Source organism: Oryx dammah, unplaced genomic scaffold (assembly GCF_014754425.2).
Source record: "Oryx dammah isolate SB20612 unplaced genomic scaffold, SCBI_Odam_1.1 HiC_scaffold_13, whole genome shotgun sequence".
NCBI classification, from domain to species: Eukaryota; Metazoa; Chordata; class Mammalia; order Artiodactyla; family Bovidae; genus Oryx; species Oryx dammah.
In genome coordinates this window covers 19240885-19259864 of record NW_024070197.1, presented here as the reverse complement: position 1 = coordinate 19259864, position 18980 = coordinate 19240885, and the positions used below count along the sequence as shown (strand labels likewise).

General features: G+C 55.4%; 2 protein-coding genes across 3 annotated transcripts; both read left to right on the top strand.

Moving 5' to 3' along the window:
- The first annotated feature begins 25 nt into the window (after positions 1-25).
- On the top strand, positions 26-10093 carry USF2 (upstream transcription factor 2, c-fos interacting). 2 transcript variants are annotated; one of them, XM_040253037.1, is made up of 10 exons: positions 26-572; positions 843-889; positions 1000-1118; positions 1258-1458; positions 1872-2022; positions 2157-2244; positions 2545-2603; positions 8997-9091; positions 9234-9362; positions 9459-10093. In XM_040253037.1, the coding sequence occupies exons 1-10, from the start codon at positions 511-513 to the stop codon at positions 9546-9548; spliced, it is 1041 nt and encodes a 346-aa protein (XP_040108971.1). In that variant the 5' UTR covers positions 26-510; the 3' UTR covers positions 9549-10093. The 2 variants fall into 2 exon arrangements, with proteins under 2 accessions (XP_040108971.1, XP_040108972.1); XM_040253038.1 differs by having other exon boundaries at positions 327-572; positions 1258-1377; positions 9459-10087.
- A 2578-nt stretch (positions 10094-12671) lies between these two features.
- On the top strand, positions 12672-14236 carry LOC120872603 (hepcidin antimicrobial peptide). The gene is made up of 3 exons (XM_040253111.1): positions 12672-12925; positions 13873-13932; positions 14023-14236. Exons 1-3 carry the CDS (start codon positions 12839-12841, stop codon positions 14122-14124), a joined length of 249 nt encoding a protein of 82 aa, XP_040109045.1. The 5' UTR covers positions 12672-12838; the 3' UTR covers positions 14125-14236.
- The last annotated feature ends 4744 nt before the right edge of the window (positions 14237-18980 follow it).

Below are 18980 nucleotides of genomic sequence, written 5' to 3'. Positions count from 1 at the left end.
AGGAAAAAAAAAAGGGGGAAAAAATAGAAAGCGGCCGCGGCTGCAGCAGCTATCCGCCGCCGTATTGGGCCAGGCCGGGCGGCGGACGCGCAAGCCGGTGATCCAGGGGAGAGGCGGCGGCCATCCAGGGCGGGCCGGGTTTAAAAAAAAAGTCGCGGCGGCGGCTACTCAGGGAAGGAGGCCCGAGGGCCGCGTGCAGCGGGCGGGGGGCGGCTGCGCTGCGTCCGGGAGCCTAGAGCCGCCGGGAGCCGGCCGGCGGGCGAGCGGGTGGAGGCGGCTGCTGGAGCAGCGGCGGCGGCGGCGGCGGCGGCGGCATCTCCTCCTCACATGACCCCACTGTTTGTCCCCGTGATCAGCGCGAGCGGCTCCCGTGTCTCCTCCGTCCCCTCCTGCCGCGCGGCGTGAGCGCCGGGCTCGGGGCCCCCCCGGCCGCCCGCCCCCTCCCCTCCCTCCCCTCCCCTCCCCTCCCCTCCCCCCCGGGCCCGGCGCCCCCCCCGCCCCCACCCCCCCATGGACATGCTGGACCCGGGTCTGGATCCCGCTGCCTCGGCCACCGCTGCTGCCGCCGCCAGGTAAGGGAGCCCGGCCGGCCCGTGCCCCCGCGCGCCCTGGTCCCGGCCCTTCGGCCTGGCGACCGGGCCGCCATGATCCCGAGCGGCCGCCCGGCCCAGCTCAAAATGGAGGCCGCGAGGGAGGGGGAACCGGCACGTATACCCCCGGTTCCCGGTCCCCGAGAGGCTGCCGTCGCAGACTGGGCCGGGCGGGATGGGGGCCCTGCACCTGGGCGAAGGGGCGGGGGTGCGGGCAGCTCTGATCCCCTCTTCTTCCTGTGCTTCCCGCAGTCACGACAAGGGACCCGAGGCAGAGGAGAGTGTTGAACTGCAGGAAGGTGAGTGCTCGCGGGGCCCACCGGGGCCGCGACCTGCGCCCGGGAGGGCACTGGGGGCGCCCTGGCCCGCGCCACCTCTGACCATCCTCGCGACCCTCCTCCGACCGCAGGCGGGGACGGGCCTGGGGCGGAGGAGCAGACGGCGGTGGCCATTGCCAGCGTCCAGCAGGCGGCGTTCGGCGACCACAACATCCAGTACCAGTTCCGCACAGAGAATAATGGAGGACAGGTGAGGCTGCGGGCCCGGAGCCCGGCGGGCAAGTGGAGGGTTGAGTCCCGGGCGGGCGGGCTGGCGGGCTGGGAGGGGCTCGGACCTGGCCCCTGCCCGGGCCCCAGCGCGGGTCTCGCTGCTCTGCCGCCCCCTGCAGGTGACGTACCGCGTAGTCCAGGTGACTGATGGTCAGCTGGACGGCCAGGGCGACACAGCAGGCGCCGTCAGCGTCGTGTCTGCGGCTGCCTTCGCAGGGGGGCAGCAGGCTGTGACCCAGGTGGGTGTGGATGGGACCACCCAGCGCCCCGGCCCCGCTGCTGCCTCTGTGCCCCCAGGTCCCGCAGCGCCCTTCCCACTGGTAGGTGCCCAGCATCCTCTGGGGGGATGGAGAAGGGGTACACTGACTGTTCTTGGGGAGCGCCAAGGGGGTGGGGCACGTGGAACTAAGATGCTGCCTTCAGGCCCTCAGGTCAGATCTCTTGTTTTGCACGGTGAAACCTGGGGCAAGACCTTCGGAACATCTTTTTTTGTTTGTTTTGTGAAATGGGAATCATGGTCACAGGGCACTCTCTTAGAGTTAAAAGTGGGTCAGCTCCCCCGAGTGATTGCTTAGTATCTGTCAAGTTCCAGGGCTGTGAGACACAAGGAAGAGTGGGACACAGGGGTTCCCCACTCTCTGTAGAGAATGCAGTAAACATCAAATATGGTGGCTAGGGGATGGATTGGGAAGCAAAGATGGCTAAGGGTGGCCTCTGTCCTCCTGCTCCCTAGGCTGTTATCCAAAATCCCTTCAGCAATGGTGGCAGCCCGGCTGCTGAGGCTGTCAGTGGGGAGGCCCGGTTTGCCTATTTCCCAGCGTCCAGTGTGGGAGATACCACGGCTGTGTCCGTACAGACCACAGACCAGAGCTTGCAGGCTGGAGGTAAAGGAAGGAAGGGGCCAGGGCGGAAGGCAGGGGAGGCAACAGGCCTAGCAGGGAGGGAAGCTCCCCCCCCAACCCCAAGCCAGTTCTGACTCTACCCCTAGTTTTAGCACTAACCCCCACTTTCCCTGCAGGCCAGTTCTATGTCATGATGACGCCCCAGGACGTGCTTCAGACAGGAACGCAGAGGACGATTGCACCTCGGACACACCCCTACTCCCCGTACGTGCAGGAGACCTGGTCCCAGGAGTAGGGAACGCTGGGAGGGCCTATTGTGGGCACCCAAGGAAGAGGAGGTTTTCTTGGGATGGGAACCAGGCAGTTGAATACACAGCAGGCAGTTGGTATATTTCTTGGTCAGCTTCTGCTTTTCTAGTTTAAGTAAAGAAAATACCATTTCTTCCCTTTCTCTGTCTCTACACATCGATTTGTCTTGCAGAGATCATTTTTCAGTCTCTTTAATAAATGTTTGGACACACGGGCTGGAGGTAACATGTACCCATTTTTTCCATTCTCTTCTAGGAAAATTGACGGAACGAGAACGCCACGGGATGAGAGAAGGAGAGCTCAGCATAATGAAGGTAAGGTCAGGCAGGAGCTGCTGGGCCTCATGGGCTCAACCCCAGCTGGGTGTTTGGAGTCACAGATCAGTGGCCAGGTTATGGATCCAAGTGCTCGAGTGGTGTTGGTTGAATGCTGGGAAGGCAGAAGCAGAGAGGCTCCTTGTCAGGAGCAGATACAGGCAGGAGGCATGAGCTGTAGTGTGTTTGTCATCCTGGATGGGGACTCTCGAGTAATGACCAGCAGTTTAAGTGGCAAGTTTCACATTCATGTGTGGATTTTCTGCTTCTCTGGGAAAGTTGGGCTGCTCTGGTGCAGCCGGACCTGCCTTCCCATGTGGCAGCTCAAGCCCCCCACCCCACTGCCAGCCTGGCTTCCAGAAGTAGCTCTGATCTGAGAGAGAGTGCATCTGAAATGAAATTGCAGAAAGTCTGTGTCTCTGGCTGAGGCCGGAGCATGAACATGTCCAGGGAACACTTCCACTCAAGTAGCCGTCACTTGGCAGACACTTCCTGAAGGAGGATTCTAGGCTGGGCAGTATATGCCCTGTGCTAGGTATAGGACCTAGCGTGGAGTGTTTAGGAAACTGGCGGTGGCTCAAGATAGTGTGTGACTGAACACCGACTGGAGGAGCAGGTGATATTTCCCCCGGGAGGTGGCCTTTGGGAGTGCCTGTCCAGCAGAGGGAAGCACAGGAAGTCAGGGTGGAGAAGGGTTGCTCTGGGGGTGCTGGTTTGGTTGTAGCAGAGGTTCCTTATGGAGTGCTTGGGAGGGCCAAGGAGGACCTTGAATGTCAGGGTGAGGCCTTGAGAGTCCTCACTGGGTTTGATGGGGGGAGGCTGACACAGCTATGCTCTGAGCGGCTCGGTGAGTTCAGACCTTTACTCAGCATGTATGTGCTAGGTCCCAGCCCCTGTTCTAGGCCTCAGATACACCCAGATAATGGAACAGGCACCTTGGCTCTCAGAGGGTGTTCATTCTGGTGGGAGAGACAGAAACTACACAAAAGTGCAATAAGACGTCAGGGAACGTAAGTCATGTGTCACGTGAAGGGAGATAAGGCTGGTAAGGACTTGGAGGGTTATGGCGGCAGGGGGCTCTGTAGGCCCCTCTAGAAGTGACGCTTGAGCAGGCGCCTCAATGGGCTGGCCACAATCCTGAGGAAGAGTCCCAGACAGCGAGGGATAAGCAAGTACAAACACCCAGCCCAAGCTGGAACAGACTCGGTGTGATTGCAGAAGAGCAGAATTCAGAAAAGAAAAGAGGAAGTTGGCAGAATCATGGGAGGACTGGCCAGGGCCAGATCACATGGGTCTTGTCACAGGCCCTCCCAGCGCCCCCACTCCTGGATCGAGGGGAAGTCCGCAGAGGGCTTGTATATGGAGACTGGACACTAAGGGTGATGGGATGCCTGAAGCTAGGAAAACAGGAGGTGACTGCAGCTATGGACCTCAGACAGGACAGGGCGTGAAAGGGGGTCAGGGGAGGGGACAAGCTGTACGGAGAAGGCCAAGGCTGAAGAATCAGGATTTTATGATGGGGTCAGGTCCATTTAAAGGGAAGCAGTGAGCGTGAGCTTGGTTTTGGGGTGTGGTGGGTTTGAGGGGTCTCCTATTGGCTCCCGGGCAGTCCCAGCTCTACTACATACCAGTCGTGTGACCTTGGACTGGTTCTTCATCTCTGTGCCTGTTTAGTCCTGTGTACGAATGTGTTAACATGACTACCTCAGAGGCTCATAGTGAGGGTGCAGCGCGTTGAGACGTGAGCCCTCAGCTACCTGCAGGCTAGTGTGCTACCTGGTAAGACCACAGCAAACAACTCTTGGAAGATGAGCCAGTCACTCTCCACCCTACTGTCACTCTGTCTGTCACTGGCTTAATCCATCTCCCAAGTCTTGACTCTTCCTCATCCTATAAAAGTCAGTCCTGCTCATGACCTTGCCCTTTCTGACCAGCTGTAGCCAGCTCACTCTCTGCTAACCTGCAGAACGTTCGACCCACCCTCTGCCCGGCAGCCTCCCTGTACCCTTGGCAATCTGGCTCATTTCTCTACCAAAACGGCTCCATTTAAGGTCACCCGTGACGACCTCATTGCCAAATCCATTAGCTTCCTTTCCTGCCTGCACTCCAAGCATCTGGCTCTGCCCATTCCCCTCCTCTCAGGAACATTCCTTTCTACTCTCCTTGCCCTGGTTCTCCTTCCAAGCCTGTTTCTGAGGGCAGGGCTTCCTGGTCACCTGGAAAGCTTGTTAATGATCACCATCTCTAGGTTGTCCTCACAAGATGCTGAATGGCTAGGTCCGAGGGGGTCTGGGAGTCTGCACTAAAACAAGTTCCCCAGGTGACTCTTCATGATGGGTAAAGTTGGGAAGCTGCTTTGGCTGTTAGTACCTCTTGGGGTCCAGCCCCTTCTTCCAGTGGTCAGGAGAGTGAAACATCAGGCCCGGGGATGGTCAGTCTCCCCTAGTCTCTATCCTCAGATGTTGGTGTGTGTCATTTCTCCCAGGAGAGGGTCTGCGGGCTTTCTCCAGAAAAGTATGTGACTCCAAAAAGATGAGACTGTTCCCTGATGTCCTCCCAGGGCTCCCCTACCCGGTGCACTGCCGACAGCTGTCTTTCTGTTCCATCTCTCTCATGCTCCTGTGGACCCATGTCTTGGGGTGTTTGTTCCAAATTTCTATTGCTGGATGTCCTTGAAGCATCTCACACTCAACTTGTCCAAACCGGAACCTCCCGTTGTCCCTCCTTTCCAAAGCCTCCTTCTTCCAGAGCAGCAAGAGGGATCCCTGTCATGATTACTCCAGCCGGACCTGAGAGCCAGGCCACTTCAACTCTGCCCTCTTCTTCCCTCACAGCCGCAGGACCCGAGACGCTGTGCCGAAGTGGACCTCCAATCGACCTTTTCTGCTTTGCCCTCTTTCCCATGTTTCTTGATATCACAGGGGCCCATCTCTGGGCCGCAGGCAGATGTTTCCAGGGCCCCCAAGGAAGTCAGTATACTTGGTGTAGCAGAAAGGGGAGTGGTGGTCCCCAGCAGTGACTGGGGGCCAGTGTGTCTGTCCTGCCTGAAAGGTGGTCTCACAGTGCCTGCCGTTGCTGCCGTGTCAGGATTTGGGCTCACTGCTGCCAGAACCTCTGAAGAAGCCAAAAATCCAGGTCTTTACGTGAAAACTAATTTCTTAGTTGCTTTTTCTATTTCATTGGTTCCTACTCATACTGTGACCAATTTATTTGTTCTGCTTAATTGGGGTTTAGTTTGCTGGGTGTCTTCCCCCAGCTTTTTAAGACGATTTTTAAACCTTTCTTTTTTCTCAGTATAAGCCTCCATAGTTGCAGATTTCAGTCTTACACTGCTTTAGCTTCATGCCGTTTGGATATGTTGTGTTTTCTTGTTATTCAATTTGGAATGTTTCTTGTTTTCCTGATTATTTTTTCACTGACTCATGGGATTATTTAGAAATGTGTTGTTTAACTTAGGAATGTTTATGGGTTTTCTGGATATCTTTTTTTTTTTTTTTGGAACATTTATCTATTTGGCTGCGTTGGGCCTTTGTTGCGTCATGTGGGATCTTTCGTTGCGGTGCCCAGACACTGTAGTTGTGGTGTGAGGGCTTAGTTGCTCCACAGTACATGGGGTCTTAGCTCCCCAAGCAGGGGTTGAACCCACCTCGCTGCATTTGCCAGGCGGATTCTTAACCGCTGGGCCACCAGGGAAGTCCCCTGGTATCTTCTTGTTACTGATTTGTAAATGAGTTTTGTTGTGATCAGAGAACATACTCTGTGTATAACTTAAGTCCTTTGGAATTTACTGAGACTTTATTTTACGGCCCTAAATACAGTCTATCTTGGTGAAGTTTCTGTGTGTGCTTGAAAAGGCATATCTGCGGGTGTGTGTGGCGTGTTCCATCAGTGGTAACTAGGTCACGTTGGCTGACAGTGTTCAGATTTTCTGTCTTCGTTTTTTTGTCTGCTTGTTCTGTCAGTTACTGAGGAGTGTTGATGTCTCTAGTTATATTCGTGGATTTGCCCACTTCTCCCATTAGTCCTAGCAGATTTTTCTCTAAGCTGTGTTTTGAATGCTGTACGGCTGTGGCTTACGCCTTCTGAAGAACAGACACGGCTTTGGCTCTGACTGATCTTCCTCTGTTTCGGTTGTGCCAAAGTGGTCTCCGCACGCCACAGGCCTGACCACAGGCCAAGAGGGGCCCCAGACTCGAGGGCTAGACCCCTCGGGGAAGAGCACACAAGGTCCAGACCCACTGACAGGGCATTCAGGGCCTTCACAACCTATTTCTGCCACCTTTTCCTGTCCCCCTGCCCCAACTCCTGTGCCCACCAGAGTGTTTCCATGTCTCCTTCTCTGGGTTTCATGATGCCTGTCTACCTACGGTCCTTCCTCACAGAAGCCAGCCCCCATCTTTCCGTTCTAAACCTCTCTCTGAAGAGACAGTCCCCCGACTCCACGCGGAAAGCAGTACTCCGCCCTGGCATTCCCCAGGCACTGGGTGCTGTCTTCAGTTGTAACTCCCAGTCTGTGGTGTCAGTGTCTCCCATTCACGTGAATTTCACGTTGGTGTTGTGAGTGCCAGTCCAACAGCGATTGAGTCCGCCATGGACTCTGGCCTCGCAGAGTGCCCTGCACACAGTAGGGCAAGCAGTAAGTTTTGAAGAAGTGAATACAAGCTAGAGGTGTCGCCTACCCCCAGCCCAGCCCCCAGTGAGGAAGCGAGCAGTGGGCATGGGATGCGGCAGCAGCATGGGGCCCAGGCTCAAGGATGCCAGACTGCAGGAGAGTAGCGAAGGGCAGCTGTCTGCTCGCGAGCTCCTCAGCTGGCACCTCAGAATGGATGTGGAGGCCGGGGCGGACTCAGCTCAGCTGCTGTTTGGGGCCACAGATCCCCAAAGACTGTAAGCCGTGGCCGCCCTGGCTGGGAAGGTTCACTCACCAGGGTAGTGATGGGGTGCATGGCTGTGTACTCACTGACCCCAGGGCCAGGGTCAGGCGAAGCCCGACACCGGGCAGTCTTCTTATTCCTGTGGTAAAGGGAGCCTGTGGGAGGCAAGAGAGGAGAATGAGGGAGGAAGCAAGTCCACGTGGGAGGGTGTTGTCACCCAGGCCAGAGTGGGGGCACTTGAAAGGGCCGGTCAGCAGCGAGTGGTCAAAAGCAAGCGCCGGGGGAAGACAGTCGGGTTTTCCTCTAGTGGCCAGGCACGTTCTTTGAGGGAACAGCTGGGCTGAGGGGCAGTGCAGGCCTCAGGAGGAGAGGGGTCAGGGACAGCCTTCTGGCCCACCCCACTTTTCTCACTCGCATCCCGACCTTCTTCCCCAGTCACCCAAACCTGAGAAAATACCCTCCTTTCCGAATCCCATCCACAGGACTCTCCACACCTGTCCGTGGACTGCCTTGGCAGTAGGGTGAGAGTGTGGGGCCAACTGGGCTTTCTTGTTTGTCCCTAGTAGTGCCTCGTACTGTGCTTAGAAGGTGAGGAAAGGCTGGGACAGCTTTCTCAGTGAGCCCCAAACCAGGGGTCTCAGGCTGCAGTGCAGGCAGCCCCCAGGCCACTGTCATAAGTCATGACAGGCCACAGCAGGGATGCATAGAAGCCCTGTCTGCAGGGGGCAGCTGCCACTCGACTCAGCAGACAGAGTGAGACAGTAGTGTGTTATAAATCACACATCTGGACTTTCCAAGTAAAATCTGCCAGTAGCTTGTCAAAGCTGGCCTTCAAGATAGGGTTCGCGGTGTTTCTGGGTGACCCACTGAGTACCCTGATGACGGGCCAGGCCCCTGAGAACTGCAGTGCCAGCCGGGGAAGCTGAGGATTGTAAGTGGAGTGAGATGTGGTTGGACTGGGATTTTAATGATGAAGAGGAAAACAGGACTGTGGGGTCCAGAACTTGGGATACATGAGTACCACCATGGAGAATCGAGTTCAGGGGCTGTGGGGACTGGAAAGGGTCACCCGGGTCCTGTGTAAAGGGACTCTGGCCCCTTCTTGCCTCCCAGGGACATGTGCCCACTACACCACAACTCCTTTTTTCAAAAGAGGCCAGTTGTTACGTGAACTTTTCTAATTTTTAAATGTTGACTCAGATTTTTCAAAACCTGCTGGGCCAACCAACAGAACAAACCCCGCAGCCCCTTAGCTGTCGATGCTTCCCTGAGGGTACATGTGGCACTTGAGGGTGGCACTTGAATTTCTTGGCTCCTATTGAGGAGCCATGTGGAGTGGGCTGGAGCCGGCTGCCTGGGTTCAGGTTGGGCCCCTGCACTTGCTAGCCATGTGACCTCGGGCGTGCCCGGCTGTGCCTCGGCAGCCTCAGCTCTCGTGGCATCTGCCTCGGGAGGTGACTTGCCCGGGCACAGAGGGAGCGCTGTGGACACAGCCTTGTTCCTACTGTTCTCGCCACAGTGGAGCGGAGGCGGAGGGACAAGATCAACAACTGGATCGTCCAGCTTTCAAAAATCATTCCAGATTGTAATGCAGATAATAGCAAGACAGGAGCGGTGAGTGAACCCCTGGTCCCCCAACCCCCTTGCAGGGAATCCGTCTTGAGTGCTGGGCATGGGAGTCATCTCGGGCTGAGACGACTGGTGGGCATCGGCTGCCAGGCAGTGCTCACTGATGCTCATGCCCACCACCCCCCAGAGTAAAGGAGGGATCCTGTCGAAGGCCTGCGACTACATCCGGGAGCTGCGCCAGACCAACCAGCGCATGCAGGAGACCTTCAAGGAGGCCGAGCGGCTGCAGATGGACAATGAGCTCCTGCGGCAACAGGTGAGCCACAGGGCTGGGAGGGCGGGGACAGGGGGTGCCCAGGAACCCCAGGACGCGGGGAACCAGCTCTGGCTGCTTGTCCCCCGTGTCTGGCAGATCGAGGAGCTGAAGAACGAGAATGCCGTGCTCCGTGCCCAGCTGCAGCAGCACAACCTGGAGATGGTGGGCGAGAGCGCCCGGCAGTGACACCACCTACCATGCGGCGGGGGCCGCCTCCGGGCCCCCACCGTCCCCTTCCCCAGCCCTTAGCACAGAGAGGGACAGACGCCCCTCCCCCAGCTGCGTTTTTTATAGTAGATTTTTAACAAAAAAAATGGGGAGAAATAATGCATTTCTGTGGATAAGCGCCCACCGCCCTCCTCAATTTGGAAACCATATCCCCTCCCCCATTTGTCCGTCTCCCTTCTCCCGGCCCCCACTCAACCCAGCACTTCTAGTGGTCTCACCTTGAGGCGAGAGGGAGGAGGACAGAGCCCCTGCCACACCCCGCTGCCTCCTCGGACTCTCGAGGTACTGAGACCAGGGTGCTTATGGGGAGGAGGGGGTCTTGCGGGGGACCTGGACCCAAGCAGGGAGGCCATGTCCCACCCCACCTCTTGTTTCTGGAACCCTGCTCCCCTCTGGGTGTGTGAGTGTGTTCTAATTTTCTTTATGGAAAAAATGGACAAAAAAAATAGAGAGAGAGAGGTATTTAACTGCAATAAACTGGCCCCATGTGGCCCCGCCTTGTCTGTCTGCGTATTTGTCCATCTCAGATGTGGGGAGGGGTCCGGGGTCTATGCAGGGCTCCCGGGGACAGGGCCTCGCTCTTCTGTTCGTGGCTGTGTACCAGTCCCGGCCATCCCGCGCCGCCCGGGACCCAGTCTGTTGGTTGTACAGATGGAGGAATTAAGGAATGAATAGTGTCTTTGAGGCCCCAGGTGGTGCATATGTGGTGTGGGGGGCAGGGGGAGCCAGGGTCAAGGATATGCCACATGCTTTTGGAGGAGAGGCTGGGGTCTTTCATGTCACCCGTTCCTAAAATCAGCACTATCTCCTGACCCTGCCCTTCTGGGCTAACGCCCTCCCCTCTGCACCAGCCAATGGTGGGGCCTGGCCTTGAGCCCCCAACCCTCAGGGAGGGCAGATGGCCAGGAAGCCAGGCTTGGCCCGTCAGCCTGTCGCCTTGCACCGCGACTCTGGCGCCTGTGCTGTGACCCCTGCCCCTGGTTGATGATGAAACCTGGCATGAGCTGAGATGATGCAGTGATGCCGGGGGGGTGCTGCTGTGTCTCCCTGTGGGTGAGCATGCAGCCCCCATGCAACTCCAGCCACTCCCAGAATCTAGGTCTGGTCACCTTGCTGAGCTCGCCACCCCGCACCCATCCCAGATACCCCCGGCTGCTTTCTTCTTTCCCTCTGAGAGCCCTGTCTCCTGTCCTGGTCATTCCTCTGTTGGAGCGTGAGGCTGTGTGCAGCTGGGGAGCCTAACAGATGGCAGGAAACTGTTGCTTCCCAGGGTCCCCTGTTTTCATGCTTTTTGAGTGGGCCTTGGTAGCAGTTCAGGGCCAGGAAGAAGAGTTCATTCCTTGGCAGCACCATCCCCAGGCTCATAGCATTGTCACTGGATGGCCCGGGAGTGAGAGAAGATGGCCAAGGGCCTATCTCTGGAGTCACGATCTGCTGTTCCCCTGCGCTGTGTGCACCCTAAGATGGTCCAGGTCATCTGTAGCAATGAGATCGCCATAGCCAGGCATCCTTGGTTCAGCTCCTCTTTAATCGTATGCAGGAAGCCAGCCTCCAAAGGAGAGCCTAATTTGTGGTGTTTGCCAATGTCTGTGGTGTAAGTACACCCACCAGTGGGGGTTTCAAGGTGCCAACATGATGTTCCCAACTGGAGTTGGGCTGCACACGGTGCGCTCGTTAAGCCAGTACAAGCATGGTCCAGCAGACCCACCGTGCCCTCCTGTGTTTTCTGGAGGCAGGAAAGCCTGGTGATAAGGACACAGGAGCCAGGGTGGAGGCCCAACGCTGCCTCTGGCTGACCAAGCCTTGGCAGTGTCTTAAATCTTTGCCTTCAGCTCCTCCCCCTAAAAAGTGAAGAAGATGAGTCTCTGGACTTCCTGGTGGGAGTCCAGTGGTTAAGAATCCCCCTGCCAATGCAGGGGACATGGGTTTGATCCCCAGTCTGGGAAGAATCCACATGCCACGGGGTAGCATAGCCCATGCTCCATGACTACTGAGCCTGTGCGCTGCAACTGCTGAAGCGCGCACACTGCAGAGCCCCTGCTGTGCAACAAGAGAAGCCCCCGCAACAAGCCCAGGCACCACAAGAAAGAGTAGCCCCACTCCGCTGCAACTAGAGAAAGCCCACGTGCAGCAATGAAAGACCCCAGGGCAGCCATAAATAAATAAATAATAAATCTTTAATTAAAAAGTCTTAGGTGGGCATGGTGGGCTCCTCTCCCAGGAGCAGGGTTTGGGAAGCCGGGGGGTTGGTGGCTGAGAAGGCAGCTAGGGCTTGAAAGCAGAGCAGAGCCGGGGATGGGGCGGGCAGGAGCTGCTCAGAGGCAAGGTCGCACGGGCTGAGTTAACACAGAAATGAGTCAGTGAATCTGTTGGCTTGTGAGGTGCAGTCATCGGATGCTCGCTGTTACCGTCACCACTGTCCTGTTTGGCCAAAACTTCACAGGAACATTTCCCAGATCCACAGGGCCACGTCTTAAGGTTCTGACCCTTGAGAAACCCCACACGTGTGCTGGGGGCTCCTGTGGACACGAGCTCCTGCACATGGGTGCCCCAGTGTTCCCTCCCAGAAGCCAACCTCTATCCAGTGCCACTGTGGCTTACTGAGTGCCTGCTCTGCGTTAAGTCCTAGCCTAGAGAGTGGTGACCAAGCTGTGAACAAGGTAGATGAGAGAAGAATATTCTCGTGGAGCTGGCATCCTGGTCAAGGAATTAGTGAACTTAAAAACGAGGAAACACTTGTGTTTAGGAAATGCTGTTCACGAATAATAGAAAAGATGGTGGGAGAGTGACAAGGGGCCCCGGGAAGTGACAGCCATACTGCTTACGAATGATGAGGTTAGGAAAGGTGGGGGTGGAAGAAACCTTACTCCTGCCCTTCGATCCGTTCTACCGCAGGGGCAAAAGAGGGAATTTTTTTTCCTGAAGTCAACAAGGTGATGTCATGTTGGGGAAAGTGTCTCCCAGGTGGCTGACTAGAGGCGTGTGTCAGCGGTCGTGTCTGCCCCACCTCCTGGACACACCTCTGCCGACCGAGGGTGACACAACCCTGTTCCCTGTCACCTCTGTTCCCGCTTATCTCTCCCGCCTTTTCGGCGCCACCACCTTCTTGGAAATGAGTCGGGCCAAAGGGGAGAGGGCTTCGCATCCCCGCCTCCCCCAGGAGGACCCATAAAAGCATCTGTAACTGGGCTCCCAGACACCAGAACAGGTCCTAGACCTAACAGCAGGACGGCCAGAAAGACGGCACAATGGCACTGAGCACGCAGACCTGGGCCGCCTGCCTTCTGCTCCTTGTCCTGGTCAGCCTGACCAGCGGCTCCGTTCTCCCTCCCCAGGTGAGAGCCCACAGTGCCTGGGGCCCCGGAGGGCAGCCGGAATCGCCCCGGGCCCCTGGGAGACAACTGCGGAGGGCAGCGGGAGACCCCCAGCATGGGGGGCAGAGCTCAGGGCAAGGGAAGGGGGGACAGGCAGCTGTTCAGAGCGCAGAGATGGGGTACCAAGCAGCAGGGTCTGGGGAGCCCTGATGTAATTCCACAGTGATTTACCAAGTGCCTGCTCGGCAGTAAGTCCTGTTCTAGACAGCGGTGACCGAGCTGTAATAGTCTCATGGAGCTTGAATATTCTCATGAATATTCTCATACATCCTGGGCAGGAAACCAGCCAATGAACTTAAAACAAGGAAATACTTGTGTTTAGGAAATGCTATTCCATGAATAACGTAAAAGATGGTGGGAGAGTGATGGTGGGGGTTGGCTATTTGTGAGAAAATGTGATTTGACCTGTGTTTGGGAGGATAAAAGAAGGGGGCAGCCAGCAGAGACAGAGGTGGGGGCAAGTATGGTGGACCTGAGGAGCAGAGGGCTGGGTGAGTGAAGGAGATGGTAACTGGGGAGAGACCAAGGGGTGGCCATGCCAAGTCTTGTAGGCAAGTGCAGAGGAAGCCCTGCAGGCTTGGGGAATGGGGAAAGCTGAGATCTGACTGATAACACGTGGGAAACGGGTTGTAAGGGGCAAGATACAGGGTGGGGACGGGCCTCCAGGCCACGGAGGGTCCTATGGAAGAGTGAGCAGCTGTAGAGAGAGGAGGAGACAGATCTGGGATGTTTGCAGACAGGAGAACCACCCGTGGGAAGGAGAGGAAAGGTCTGAACGAGAGGCCAGTCCTGGGACTCCAGCTGAGCCAGGAGATGCCAAGCCCTGGGGAGGCACTGCTCCGAGGGAGCTAGACTGAGAGCTCTGCCAGGGCCCTGCTGTCCTCAGTACCCTCTTTTGCTTTTCACAGACACGACAGCTCACAGACCTCCAAACCCAGCACACAGCTGGAGCGGCAGCTGGCTTGACGGTGAGAGCCCCTGGGACTCCCCTCTGAGCCTCACCCACCTTCCCGTGCCTGCTCCCCCTACGCCCGACTCACTGCCCTTCCTTTCCACAGCCCGTGCTCCAGAGGCAGAGACGAGACACCCACTTTCCCATCTGCATCTTCTGCTGCGGCTGCTGTCGTAAAGGCACGTGTGGGATGTGCTGCAAGACGTAGAACACCCCCCCAAAAAAAAAACCACCCCGTGCCCTCCTCCCTTATTTATTCCTGCTGCCCTCCAACAATAGTCTTGAAATAAAATGGCTGGTTCTAGCTCCTGTTTTCCAAACCAGAGTCTCTGTTGTCTTTGCTCCTTGCCCAGGTCTAGCCCAGAAGCTTGTCTTGGGCCCTGTCTCGGAGGGCCAGTCCTCCTCGGTGGGGTGTGCAGGGTCTGTGTGTACTGGGAGGTCGCAAGGAAGCTTGGTGAAGGATATGTTTTCTCTTCTTCCTCCACTTCAAAAGACCTTGAATTTACTTTGCAACAGCAGGGAGTGAAAGTTCAAGCTTCCTCTTTGAAATCTTCTTAAAAACAGGGGTGAATTCAGATCCTTAGCAAGGGTTCTCAGAGCAAGGTCTGGGGACCCCTCCAGGGCCCCACAAAGTGGAGACAACTAAAGATGCTACCTATCTTTCTCACACTCATTCTCTTGAGAACAGACTGTGGAGCTCTCCAGAGGCCCCATGACATGTGTTGCTCTCATCCTTCTGACAGCTAGCTGATGGTGTGCTTTGCGTCTGGTGCTTTAAAAATGTCCCAGTTTCGGTACTTCCCTGGTGATACAGTGGTTAAGAGTCTGCCTGACAATCTGGGAGTCTCGGGCTCGATCCCTGCTATAGGAACTGGGATCCCACACACCGTGGGGCAACTAAGCCCAGGCTCCACAACAAGAGAAGCCACAGCAATGAGAAGCCTGCACATCACAACTAGAGAGTAGCCCCCACTGGCTGCAAGTAGAGAAAGCTCACTCACAGCAATGAAGAACCAGTGCAGCCAAAAAAGTTGTAAAAGATAAAAAATACCTAGTCTCAATTTCTAATAGATAAAGCAACTATAAAGATGACTCACTAGAACAAAAGGTTTTTGAAGTTCTTAACAAGTTTTCAGAGTATAAAGGGGTCCTGAGACCAAAAAGTTTGAGAAACACTGGCCTTCAGGGAGCAGACAGGTGCAATAAATGAGTGAGGCCTGATGGATTTGTTTCACAGGAGCGTCTTCAGTTGTATGCTCTCAGTTAGACACGCTTGGCCTAGGACCCATGGGACAATACCATTCACCTCCACAGGGCTTGAATTCCCTCCTTTTCTTCTTGAAAACTGTATTCCTCTCAATTTATGTGATTTGCCCATTTTTGACAGAAGAGGAGATGCAAGATGCATTTCATTATCATCTTAGCCCGTAAGAGCACATCGGCGCTAGCACAGTGATAAAGGGCCTCAGCCACTTGGCCTCAGTGTCGTGTGAAGACAGGGAGTGGGGAGGCTGGGGGCCCCTTCAACGAGGGCTGCCAGGCAGGGCTGCCGCACCCACTGGCAGGCCAAACATCGCTAGAGCTACTTTCCAAAAGAAGGTGGCGATCCTTATTTTTATGTGAAATTTCCTGATGCCTAAAATCTTGGCAACTGATGAAAGGAATCCCATTTTTAAAAAATCAACACTCTGGGAGCCAAACTAAACCCAGCTGGGAGCCAGATTGGTTCTGCACACCATCAGCTTCTGCCTTGGAAGCCACAAGAGGCTCGTCCTCTGCCAGAGGTTTTCCTAAACAGAGATGGAAGGACAGGGAGAGGAAGAGCTGTGTGGGGAGCTTGGCTGCACCTCTCAGCTGTGGGATTTCTCAGGCGTCCTCACCCCACTCTGAAACCCCACCTCCTCATCTGTAAAAGGAGAGAAGCTTCTAGAGTCCTCAGTTCTTTGGACTGTCACGATGCTCAGCAAGAGAGGAGTGTGAAGTGGTTTTGGAAACCGACCAATGCCTCATCAACGGGAAGCATTCGTACCGCCAGAGGAGGTGGAGGCCTCTCAGACCCTCCTCATAAATAAATACCCCGGAGGTAGGAAACTCGAAATCGCTGATTTCATTTGATGACACCAGGGCTTTTTGAAAAAATATTTATTTTTATTTATTTATTTATTTAGCTGCACCGGGTATTAATTGTGACATGTGGGATCTAGTTCCCTGACCTGGAAGTGAACCTGGGTCCCCTGTATCGGGAGCAAAGAGTCTTAGCCACTGGGCCACCAGGGTCATCCCCACACCAGTGCTCTTCTCTCACCTTAGCCAGTCCTCCAGGTGGTCCTAGTGATGGGAAGTAGAGGTACCCAAACATCAGTGTGCACCCAAATCTCCCAGAAGGCCTAATGAAAGGCAGACTTGGCAAGTCCAGGGTGGGGCCCTGGAATGAGCACTTCTAACAAGCTCCCAGCTGATACTGCTGCTGCTGGCCTGGGGGCCACACTTCGAAGACTCCTGTTGTTGGCTGATGGCAGAGAGTGCCTCTGGGTTAGACCAAGCTCCCAGTCAAGAGCTTGTGGAGAAAGGGGGCGCAAGGGCTTGATTCTGTCCTGAGATGAGTTTAGCTCAGTCTGTACAATGTTTTAGGTAAAAATTGGGCAAGTACCTAAAGACTGAGATATTTCACATAGAAATCTGAACTCCTGCTGTTACAGACTGAACTAGGTCCCTCTAAAATTCATATGCTGGGGTTTCCCTGGCAGGGCTTTCCTGGTGGCTCAGATGGTACAAAGAATCTGCCTGCAATACGGGAGACCTGGGTTCAATCCCTGGGTTGGGAAGATCCCCTGGAGAAGGGAATGGCTACCCACTTCAGTATTCTGGCCTGGAGAATTCCATGGACGGTATAGTCCATGGGATCGAAAAGAGCTGGACACGAATGAGCAACTTTCACTCTCTGGCAGTCTGGTGGTTAGAACTCAATTCAGTGCTTTCACTGCTGGGGCCTGGGTTTGACCCTTGGTTGGGGAACTATGATCTTGCAAGCCACATGGCCAATAAATTAATTAATTAATTAAACATAAATGTTGGCATCTTAACCCCCAATGCAATTGTGTGACCTTATTTGGTGATAAGGTCTTTTTTCTTCTTCTTTGATTGCTTGGCTCAATATGTGCAATCTTAGTTCCTGCACCAGGGATCAAACCGATGTCCTTGGATAGAGCCTTTACAGGGATAATCACATTAAAATGAGGTCATTAAGTGGGTCCTAATCCAGTAGGTTTGGTGTGCTAATAACAAGTGGAAATTTGGACACAGAGACCCACATATAGGAGAACACCACGTGGATGTGGAGACTCTAGTCTCCAGCACCATGAGACAATTTGTTGCTGTTGTTCAGTGCTGAGTTGTGTCTGATTCTGGCTTCCCTCTCCTTCACTATTTTCTGGAGTTTGCTCAAACTCATGTCCACTGAGTCAGTGATGCCATCCAATCATCTCATCCTCTGTTGTCCCCTTCTCATCTTGCCCCAATCTTTCCCAGCATCAGGGGCTTTTCCAGGGAGTTGGCGCTTTAGCATCAATGGCCAGAGTATTGGAGCTTCAGCATCAGTCCTTCCAATGAACACCCAGGACTGATCTCTCTTAGGATGGACTGGTTGGATCTCCTTGCAGTCCAAGGGACTCTCAAGAGTCTTCTCTAACACCACAGTTCAAAAGCATCAGTCTTTTGGCGCTCAGCCTTCTTTATGGTCCAACTCTCACATCTGTACGTGACTATTGATGAAACCATAGCCATGAGACAATAAACTCTATTTTTTAAGCCACCTGATTTATGAGGCTTTGTCACAGTCACCCTAGCAAAACCTGCCTTGCCTGGAAAGACCCGGTGATTGGGCAGCACTGGTAGCTGGATCTGAGTGGCACCTCACCTTTCTGCGGGCACAGGCTCTCAGGTCTCTGAGTCCTCCTGTGAGCTGGGGACCTGGGTGCAGATCTCAACAATAGCACCCTCTGTGGGACACACTCACCTGTGCAGCCCGCCCCCAGGGACAGCCTCCAGTTCACACCCAGAGAGATGGTGGACCCCCCAAACTAGACACACAACTCCAACGCGGCTGGTGTTGATGTGGAAGGCTGTGACATTCTGAGTCCTCCAAGATCTCCATGTCCTCCCCCAAAGCCCACGCACCAGGTCCCTCTCTTCTCTGGGACCCAGGCATTCAGGCCCCACCCCACTCTCAATGGGCCTTTGTCCCTGCCTGGGAAAGGCACGGGCAGAGTCTGACATCATGAAGCCTGAGGTGGGGGTGGGACTCCTCATCCCCCCTGCTCCCAGGCTTCTCTGACTCCTCACTCCCCAGTCTGGGGATTTCCCCGCCTTGACCCATCCCTGTGCCTCAGGGCCAGGTTCTCCCTTGGGAGAAAGGGCCCTCTCTCCCTCCTTTCCTCCCCACTGCTCTGGCCCGAAGGAGGACAGAAGATGCCCTAGTGTGGCTGAGCAGCTCACGATCAAGCCACTACTACATTTAGGGGACGACAGAGGATGAGATGGTTGGATGGCATCACCGGCTCACTGGACATGAGTTTGGGTAAACTCTGGGAGTCGATGATGAACAGGGAGACCTGGCGTGCTGCAGTCCATGGGGTCTCAAAGAGTCAGACACGACTGAGTAACTGAACTGAACACTTAGTCACACCACCACCATGCAAAGGTCATGACCGGGCCTGGGGCGGCAGGAGGATCCCCATGGAATCTGTACACAGAGGGTCTCCACCCAGCTCAGAGAGTCAGCACAGCCCGGGTTGCGCACCCTCGAGCACCAGGCACTGTGCTAGGGGACACAAGGGTGAACAAGACAGATAGACAGACAGACAGATAGACAGGCAGAAGCCTGAGCTCAGATGCCAGTGGGGAAGCAGCTCACTGAGGGTGCAGGTGGGCGAATGAGGTGCTGGGGGCCATGGAAGGGCCAGGCAGCATTTAAATATTTTATTTACGGTTGTGCTGGGTCTTCACTGCTGCTCCCGGGCTTCCTCTGCTTGCGGCGAGTGGGGGCTGCTCTTCGTTGTGGAATGA